Raw genomic sequence first — 10,470 nt, 5'->3', positions numbered from 1 at the left:
ATACAGTTCAATGAGTTCAGTTACAGCGGATGATAATTCGACGGCGTTTATTTGCATGCACTTACTTTTTACATTACGCCTAGAATGTAATCGGATGGACGAATATTACTTGTTTTGTGTTTATTTTCATATTTTTTTCTCTTCGGATACGGATATTATCGAGTTGTGCCGAACAAGATTTTGAATGTATATCGACATCTTAAATATATAACTTTGAATATACGGATACGTATATAGATCGGATATTGAATACCCAGCTAGACTCAGATTAAATTGGATCTTAGTTATTTTAGGGGGTGTTTGAATGCACTAAAACTAATAGTTAGTGGCTAAAATTAGTTGAAACATCCAAACACCCTATCTAATAGTTCAGCTATTAGTTATTTTTGGAAAATTAGTTAATAGTTAGGTAGTTATCTGTTAGCTAGCTAATTCAACTAATTATAAGTTCTAGTGCATTTAAATACCCCTTAGACGGATCGAATTAGAACACCGATGGATAATATCCATAACATTTTACACCTATAAATATGTCCTATATGTATATAGATGTCAAAAACAGGTTGGGCATGTTGGATGACCCGTGGCACGATACAGTTTTAAGCAGTGCCAAACATGGCATGGCGGCGAGCTAGACATGATACGGTCCGGTTTTATTTTTGTATTTTTTTTTCGTAATAATATCTGTATTATGCTTGTTCGAACCTCACTTGCTTATGTGGATGTGATAGTATCAACTCGCTGGCGTTCCGTGCATCGTAACATCTATCACATCCCACAGATCATGTCGCTTATCTTTTCTGATACTATAGCAGTAGCACACAGATGCCGGTCGAACCCAGAAGCATCACGCCATCACCCCCTCCCCTTTTCCCAATCAAAACCACGTCCGTCCCAATGGTAACCCAGCACCAATCTCGTGTTCGTGTGAGACAGAGCATGCAAACAAACAGCATGCATGCGCGAAGGAAAGCGTGCAGCGCGCGGGACGTGAACCGCGCGCGAACCCTGCCGCCCGTCCGGTCTCAGCTCACGCCCAGCGTCCTTCCCAGGCCGCGATCCGGCCATCCTGACGCGCGTTTCGTCTGGGCCCCAAAACCACGTCCGCCGCGGCGGCGGCGCGCCCACGGGCTCCCGTGCCCGCCGATAGTTTGCCGGACCCTGCCGCCTCCTATAAATGCAGAGCCCTCCGCCAGCGTCTCCCGCATCTCATCTTCTTCCTCCATCCGCACTACTGAGAGCGACAAAGCTAGCTCTCTCCAGGGATCGGATTCGGATCACCATGCCGTCCACCGTGAACTCCGCGTCCCTCGACCAGAACCTTGAGCTCGCCAAGCAATGCTCGCGAGGTATACATACAGATCAATCGATCCGTTTACTGATGCTTGCTTGAGCACATAATTAATCATGTCTTCCTGCTGCAGAGGCCGCCCTCGCAGGGTTCAAGGCAGCAGCTGTCGCGACCGTCGCCTCTGCAGTTCCCACCGTCAGTGTTCTTCATCTGTCTCAGCATGTAAACCTCGCTCTAATAATCCTCGTCGCCTGTATGTGATTCGATCGATCTCCCCTGTTGTTGTTTCAGCTGGTTAGCGTCAGGATGCTGCCATGGGCCAAGGCCAACATCAACCCCGCTGGCCAGGCCCTCATCGTCTCCACAGGTCGATCTCTGAATCTCTCCCTGATCCCTCTACGACGACCTAGCTAGCTATTACTACCAAGATGCCTTCACATGTCTTTCTGTGTGTAACTAATGGCGGAATGCCTGCTTTAATTTGCTCCACGAAAACTGGGTCGTCGTGCAGTTGCTGGCATGGCGTACTTCATCGCGGCGGACAAGAAGATCCTCTCGCTGGCGAGGCAGCACTCGTACGAGAACGCGCCGGAGCACCTCAAGGACACCTCCTTCCAGGGCACCGGCCGTCCGCACCCAGGGTTCTTCAGGCCTTGAGCGAGAGACCATCAAACTACCGCCCTAGCTAGCTGGACGCACTAGTTCGTCAGCGGCCGCCGATTCATGTCGTCCAAGATCATATCAACTACTGCTAGCATATATATAGTGTACTAGCTAGTAGTAGGCACCGGCGATCCGTGCATGCATGTGCTCGGAGAAACTGTAATGGCTTAGTGCTCTGCTCCAGTTTACTGTATCTACCTTCCATTATCATATAATAATATCATCCTCCTGTTTAAGCATACGACTTTGTGCTATATATATGAACGCAAAAAGAACATGGTGGCAGCAAAAGGCCTTTCCCTCTTCAGATCAGTGTGGTCGATGTAGCATTATTGTGCTATATGACTGGAAACGAGCGCATCCAACATGTTCCACATCAACTCGACCTAACAAAGTGTTTGGTTCATCTTTCTGAATCAGAAAAACTGGAATCTCAACCAAACGCTATGAAAATTTACACAATCCTCTAAATTTAATTCAGAATCACTTACCCTAGATTTTCTAAATTCTTGTTATCCATGTTATCAAGGTATCATTACTCTTACAGATTCTACGGTTGACAGTTGTTTCAACCAAACAAATTTTAGCTTTCCACAACCATCAGCTCACAACAACTTTCTGATAGGCCAAAACTAAAATCGACATTTTAAAAATCTACAACTGAACCAAACAGACCAAAAAAAACTAGCGTTCTTTCAACGACTGCTCTACTTCTATAAAAATAACGACACTCCATCCGACCAAAGTTTTTGCACAACAAATACTTTGTTAACTCAGGGTAAACCCTTCACTCGCCTTATCAAGTAACAAGACACAGAAGATAATTAAGAAAAACATGAAATAGACACAAAAATACCTCGTGTGGACATCTATTGCTTACCGTTATGTTGTTATGTTACGAACTTACAACAAAAGGACATATATGAACCCACCCCCGACAACAAGCGACAAAAACCTTCCCTCCTTCCGTACACTCTCTATAACCCACCTTAGAAGACCGCCCCGACAACAAGCGACAAAAACCTTCCCTCCTTCTGTACACTCTCTATAACCCACCCTAGACCGCCCCGACAACAAACGACAAAAACCTTCCCTACTTCGATACACTCTCTATAACACATCCTGAACTGCAAGCGTAGAAATGTCGTATGTAGCCTCGCCTCAAAACATTAATATTTTTTAGTAACGTTTCTTCTTTATGACATAATGTATATCCATAGGAACGTTTCCTTAATGACGTAGAGGCAAACCCATCAATCTTCCCATCATGAGACGATGGAAACAACAAAATGAACTAAAATGAACACGAAACAGACTCAAAAAGTGCCTCATGAACAACTTTAATTTGGCTTATAGTTATATTACGACAAAGGGCCACACATGCACCTTCCCAACAACAAGCGACAAATACCTTCCCTGCTTCCCAACACCTCTCACCCATCCCGACAAGTGGGAGACATATCTAGCCTCGCTCCAAAGATTATTTTTTTACGTTTCTTCTTCATAACGTAACCCATTTCTAGAAATTTTCTTAGGAACTTTTATTTAACAATGCAAGAACCCTTCACTCACCTCAAGAATTAACAAAGAAAAAGAAAATGACCAAAAAGAACATGAAACAGGCACAAAAGGTGCCTCTAGACTAACTACTACTTATGGTTATGTTACGACAAATGGTATGGTATGTATGCACCTACTCCGACAACAAACACCTTCCCAACTTCCCCACACCTTGCAACCCTCCCCCACATATGTGTAAACATATGTAGCCACACTACAAACATTATTCTTTTTGGTAACATTTCTCTCCCTATTACATAGAAACTTCGATACAAACTTTTCTTTAATAACAATGTAGGGTGAAACTCTTCACTCACCTCGTTAAAGAGAATAACTAAAAGAACCCAACAAACAGACACAAAGGTTCCTCATGGTCTGATTATTGCTTATAGTTATGTTGCGACAAAGGACCACACATGAACCCCTCTTACTAAAAGTGGCAAATTCTTTCCTACTTTTCTACACTCTAAAACCCACCCCTTCTTGTGGATAAACATATGTAGAGACTCTCCAAACATTACTCTTTTTGCAAAATTTGTCTAACATAATCCATTTCCAGAAACTTTATTATAAACTTTTCTTTAACAGTGCTAGGGCAAACCCATCACACACCCTATCATAGAAAATAACTAATAACAACATAAGATAGACACAAAAATCCTCATATCAACCTTGTACCCCAAGTTAGCTCATTTATAACAACATTGAGCCCATGGAACATTTCTGGCACACTCACATCTTCCAACATCTTAAATCTGGCGTACTTGTCCTTAAAGATCTATAACTTGGTCTTTTTGACTGCCAATGTGCCCTCATATGAATCCTCAAGTCCCATCCATACATGGAATGCAAACTCAAGATCCTTGATTGATTCAAATACATTGGGATCGAGAGCCTCATATATCACATTAAGAGCTTGATCATTCAATTGCAACTTTTCTTCTCTTGGTCTTGAGTCTTTCATGTTAAGCACACTAAAGTCATCCTCCATAACACCCCATATCTTTTAACTCATTTCCTTGAGATGGAGACACATACTCTTCTTCTAATAGTCACTTTTCCCATCAAAGGGAGGTGGCTTGCCAACATGATTTGTAGCCATTGTTACACCATAGGATGTTATGCTTCAAAAGGATGATAAATTTGCTCTAATACCACTTCATAGGATCTTGGTGGCTAGACGGGGTGAATAGCCTATAAAAAATTCTACAAAACATAACACAAGAGCAAACCAATTAGCATAACAAATTATCCTAATAGTCACTACTTGCTCCATCTATACTAACACCCAAGTAAGTTGCTACACAACTCTAGTAGCTTTTAATCCTATTATGACCAGAAGCACTACACAAGAAGTACAACTAACAAGAACGATCTAGAGCTTACCAAATAGAGTAGCTAAGGTTGGTTACTAAAACTACGTACAATGAAGTACACTGTCTAGCTACTACCACAAGAAAAAAGAAAATACCACACAAGTAATATGTATGAAAACAAAAGGTGTAGAAGTGGTATACCAAACTAGGCAAGTGAATACATACAAGATATATTATAAGGTTTGTTTACTTGCTGGAAACCTAAGTCCTCGTTGTAGTGAGTCTCTAAGTGATGGTTCACATGCTAATTAGCATGAAAAGCTAGACCCATAACTTGGATGCTGCAAGAATCAATCAAATGGTTCACTCCAAGTAGCTACAAGCATTCCACTAGAGTATCCCTTTGCAATATGTGAGGTGGGATCATGACCTCTCACAATATCACTAGTCAGAGGCAAAGGACAATAACCAACTCTTCCTCAATGACCACAAGTGCTCCAAGCCATCTAGATGGTGGTAACCACCAAGAGTAAGAAGAAATCCATAGCCCAGATGATGAACTAGTCCTACTAGCTAGATGCAAAAACTCCAAAGAAAATGCACTAAAACCCTCCCATCTCATTTTGGATCAAGCAAACATCAAAAGATGAGTGGAGGGCAAGGGGTGATGAATTTGAGGATTCACACAGGCGGTGATTGGATGCCTTGGTACGTGCGGCCGGACTCGCGCGAGCTTGGCCCAGCAACTTCCATGTGTATCCACCATGGCAAGGTAAAAAGATCCCGCAAAGACTGAGATGCACTGGTGCATGAGGTCTAAATATTTGTATGCAGGGCAACCTAACACACGCGGATGTGTATTCAACACATGCAGCGGGCCATCCTTCCAACATACGTCCAACCAAACACACGGATATGGTTCATTTGAACAGTAATCATAGAATTGTTAAGATAGTCTTAAGTCAAATCACAACCATAACCCACATTGATCAATACTGTTGGAACTTGCTCTACCGGGCAAGTTGATCCAACGGGAAAGAGGAAAGAGTATTTGCAAAGTTTGTCGTGGGATGGCAAGAGCTTTGTTAATCTACCCCTGTGAGGGCACTGTACGGGGGTATTTATAGGCACTCGAGTGGCCGCTCGTCCCTTGTCAAAGACGTTTATGCCCTCGAGTACCTGGCTTATCCCCAGAATATTCCCACGAGGGGAGGTTACAGACAGTCATTACAGTAAAGGTTATTACAAACGCGGCCCGTAATGCGCTTATCCTCGCGGGGCCCGTTACCGTGGGCCAAATCCCGCATGGGCCTCCCGGGGCGGTGACGACGTGGGAGACTCATAGACTTTGACAGAGCCTTCGCCTTGCAACAGAGAGGACGAAGGGGGACCGTGCTGGTCTTCATCCAATCAACGCCTTTGGCTTTTTCGGACGTGTTCTATGGATGTAGCCTTCGTCAGAGTGATGAGGAGACGAAGGCATCGAGCGAAGGGTAGCTTGTTCGCCTTTGCCCCAACATTTGCCCTCCGAGGGACCAGTTCGACTAATTCATCTGGTGCCGAAGACTCCGCTAGATGGGGAAGACGCTGCTCTCGCTCGAAGTGGTCTCGCTGGGGTTTTTGAAATGTGACCGTTGATGGACGTGTTACTGTTGGACTGCGTGTTTCCCAAAGCGCCGCGTCCTACCCTTGCGTGCATCGTAGAAAACCCTAGCTTTTGCAAACCGCTCGCCTGCCCTCCTTGCTCTCCCGTTTCGGAAATCTGGGCCACGTCAAGCAGACCGCGTGTCGCCGCTGACGGTACATAGCAATGTCTTCTTCCTCGTCTGCTGCGAGTGCATTGTCGGCCGATCCGTCGTCCGAGGTTACTTTGAGTGATTTGGTGGCGATGGAGTTGCAACCGGGCCACACCGTGGAGTTCGGTACTTCGAGGATTTCCTCGGTTCATGTGCAGGAGATGCAGCAGCTTGGATATTTTGGTGACCGTGTCGGGCAGGTTTTGGGTGCAGAGGAGATTCCTGAGCCTGAGGGCGAATTGATTGTGTTTGAGGCATTTTTCCTGGCTGACCTTTGTCTCCCGGCGCATCGATTTGTGGCGGAGGTTTTGTGGAGATTCAAAGTGCAGGTCCACCAGTTGACGCCGAACGTCGTGGTTGCGCTGGCGAAGTATGTTTGGGCGGTTGCTTCGTATGGCGGGCAACCGTCTGTTGAGGTCTTCGCCAAGAACTATTGCCTGCACTGGCAAAAAAAGGAAAATAGGAAATAAGATTGCACAATTTGGATCGTGCACCTTTACGCCGAGGACTGGAAAGACTTCGACGGAAGTTGTGGGGATAGTCCCTTGTGTCAGGAACAAGTGGGGCAACTGGTGGGACTTTTGGTTTTATGTTTCTTGTGGGGAAGTCGAAGATCTGTCTGGGCTCCCTCCGACCATTCTGTGCTCTCACTGCTATGCGGAGTTCCCTCGATTTGAGGTGGCAGAGGATGATGAGGATGAAGGGGCCCTTCGGTACGCTGCCCGCATGAGTAGCAAGCGTGATTTGGTTGAGGAATTCATCGGCTATGGAGTGTGGCCCTTGGCACATGGCTGGGTACTTGGCATATTGTGCCCCCGCCGGATGCCGGCCCTGAGCGATCAGTTGGTGCGAAGTCCTTCCTTCGCTGTGGATTTACGGGGCTGGAACCCGGCCGCGTTTGTGCGTGAAGTGGAGGCCGAGGCCGCAAAGATTGTAGGGCGATATGTGCCAAAGACTGAGACCTTGCGGAGCTAGGATATTCGTGGTTCGAATGTTTGGTTGAATCGTGTTTTTGAGTTGAACCATCCGCCATATGTCGGCTACCCAGGAGACGACGATGCCGTTGTTGGTCACCGTCGGGGAAAAAGGGCGGTGGCAGCGGTTGACGAAGGCCCTTCGCGGGGAGCAGTGTCGGCAGCGGCCGCTAAGAAGAGGAAACTAGGTACAACAGCAGAGGGTTGGGGGTTTTTGATCGTTTTGTTGTGGATTTATTGGGTACTTGGGCGGCTCCCGGGGAGAGGATGTCTTCGCCCGAGCTCCGGGAATCTTCCGCGCGAATGCTGAAGGTTACCGGGGGTCGCTGGCCTAGGAATGTTCCGATCCCCCAGGCGGCCGGTGAGGACATGTGTACGTCTCAATTAGCTCGTGAGATGAGGATTTTTCCTTACGGACGGAATGTTGCTGCTGTTGTATCGACAGTGATGGAAAAGGATCGCCAAGACGTGTCGCAGAAACGCCGGGCGTTCGCGAGGGTCGGGGACCCGCGCCGCGAGGTCAAGATGGCGTAGGGGACCACAAAGTCTACCGCCCCCGGCACCAGCAAGCCTCCGCTAGGCGCGAAGTCCACCGCCCTCGGCCCCAGCAAGCCGCTCCCTGCCGTGCTCACACAGGAGCAAAGGCCTCCATCCCCGCCGCGTACTGCTGAGGCGAAGGTGGGTGGGGCCGAGGTCTCCATGGATATTTCCGTGGAGGACTATATTGTGGGCGGCATCGCGATGTTCGACGCCCATATAGGGTGGGGACCTGTCGGTGAGTTTTTTTGGACTGGGTGTTTGACGAGACTATGGTGCAAGGTCAGAGGCTGGGCAACTGGCTGTTGTCCTGGCGCCGGTGGCGGCTGGGGCGAAGGGGTCTTCGCAGGACCCATGGTCCAAGTTTTGCGCCAGAGGTGAGATTGCTTCGGCCGCCGCCGCTAAGGACGTGGCAGGCTCAGTTGCGCAGCAGCTAAAGCATGTAAGTATTCTTTGGCAGTGTGTTCTTCTTATATGACTTCGAATTTGACGGTGTTTGATGCCAGGCGGCCGCCTTCGCCGAACGGATTGCGTCGGGAGCCCAGACTTTGGAGTTTGCTGCCAATAGGCGACGACTCGAGGGGAGGATTGAGCGCCTCTGGATGCAGCACACTGAGGCTGTGCGGGACAAGTCGGTCGCGGAGAACAAGAGCCGCAACCTGATGGATAAGCTGTCGGCTGCAGAGGCCAAAAAAGAGGAACTCGGCCGCCGGTTGGCAGCGGAAAAGGAGGATGCTGACAAGGCCTGCGCGGAGGCCTAGGCTGCGCGCGCCGATGCCAAGCTTGCGCGTGCCGAGGCTAACCTCACTCTCCAACGTGCTACGGAGGCGGAGGCGAGCCACAGGAGCCTGCGCGGCTATCTGGACAAGGCGGAGGCCTGTACCCGCACAGAGGTCGACCAAGCACGTGCGTTGCTCGTGGACGCGTACCGGCAGCTTGTTGCGCGCACGGTCCCCTTTGCTGCGTCCGGTAAGGAGGTGGGCATCTGCTTTCTCGGATGGTTGCAGGAAGAACTGGAGGTGCTTCCGTCGATCGTGACGGGTCTCATGTCCTTCGCCTTGCTCATCACCTGTGAGGGAGCCGCGAATGCCTTGTCCCGTGAGGGATGCAGGCACTTCGAAGTCTTTGATCGATCCGACAAAGACTTCGACCACGAAATCTTCTAGGTAGAAGACGCAGTGCTAAAACGGTCTGCTGGGATGCTTTATGATAGGATGTGGGGACCTCACGGCCACGATACTGTCCGGGAAAGGTCTGACCGGGCGATGGAGCAGGTACGGATTGTTATTATTTTATTTCATTTTATGATTATTAATTTTTTTTATTTTATTTGGTTTTAAGAGTGTGTACATATATTTGGTGCTATTATTGTAGATGGCGAATGATGAGAAGGTTGACGACTTGGGAGGCATGGAGAGCACGGTGCCGCTGGCGGAGGGTTCGAGGGTGGGGATTGGAGAGCAGTCGGTGCCGCCAACTGGTGCTAGCAAAGATGACCCTGTGGCAGCCGTCGCGTTGCCTGAAGACATTTCGGTGGCAGCCGCGTCGGCTGCCGAAGACCCTGTAGCGCCGACCGGCCCTTCGCAGGTGGCGGGGTAGAGTTAGGGGCGTTGGATGTAGGGCTTTATTTTTGTGATACTGAAAATCGATTGCTGCGCAGGTTCTGACGTCTGGGCCTATGCAAGCAACCTCTACTGATAGTACTAATTTTGTGGCGGCCGCGAACGCAGTGCCTACTAATGATAGTTTGTCTGGTTTTGAATCTAGGTCTTTTTCATCTGATGGTGGTGAGTTCGAGAGCCCATTTTCATGGACTAAAGAGTCTTCGGATGAAGATTTGGATTATTTTGCCACGTTAGATGTGGTCGCGGTGGAGTCTTCGCCGCGGCTGGAGGTGGGCGAAGTGTTTGATCCCCCGGTGTAACACCCACTTTGTAAGAAAGGTCTAAAAAGAGAAATTATATTACTCTATGTCCATAAGTGTTACCAATGTTTATCATTACATGTGGTCACATTACTTACACAAACACATAATTAACAAGAGATACCCAAAAATAATACATGCATCATGCTGGGATTTGTTTTTGTGTGCATTTTGTGACAACATAAAAAGATAGGAAATATTAAAGCTCATAGTGGAATTTAAATTCTAAAAGGAACTCCGGAATTTAGAAAAGAGAAGAAACAAGTATGAATTGGATATAAAAATAAGAAAATAAAAATATATTATCCCTGAAATAGGGTTTGATTTGTGTAATTTACTCAAAAAAGAAACTCATAACAAGATTCAAATTTAAATTTGAGGTTTAAATGAAAAGGAAAATAAAAATATA

The 10,470-nt window shown here is 47.4% G+C and overlaps 1 protein-coding gene across 1 annotated transcript; it reads left to right on the top strand.

The window, feature by feature from the left end:
• The first annotated feature begins 1,206 nt into the window (after nucleotides 1–1,206).
• Nucleotides 1,207–2,190, top strand: LOC100279040 (uncharacterized). The gene is given in 4 exon segments (NM_001152103.1): nucleotides 1,207–1,349; nucleotides 1,425–1,486; nucleotides 1,583–1,658; nucleotides 1,803–2,190. Coding segments are annotated over 4 exon segments (351 nt in total). The 5' UTR covers nucleotides 1,207–1,282; the 3' UTR covers nucleotides 1,949–2,190.
• The last annotated feature ends 8,280 nt before the right edge of the window (nucleotides 2,191–10,470 follow it).

Source organism: Zea mays, chromosome 6, assembly GCF_902167145.1.
Source record: "Zea mays cultivar B73 chromosome 6, Zm-B73-REFERENCE-NAM-5.0, whole genome shotgun sequence".
Lineage (NCBI taxonomy): Eukaryota > Viridiplantae > Streptophyta > Magnoliopsida > Poales > Poaceae > Zea > Zea mays.
This window is presented reverse-complemented; position numbering and strand designations above follow the sequence as displayed.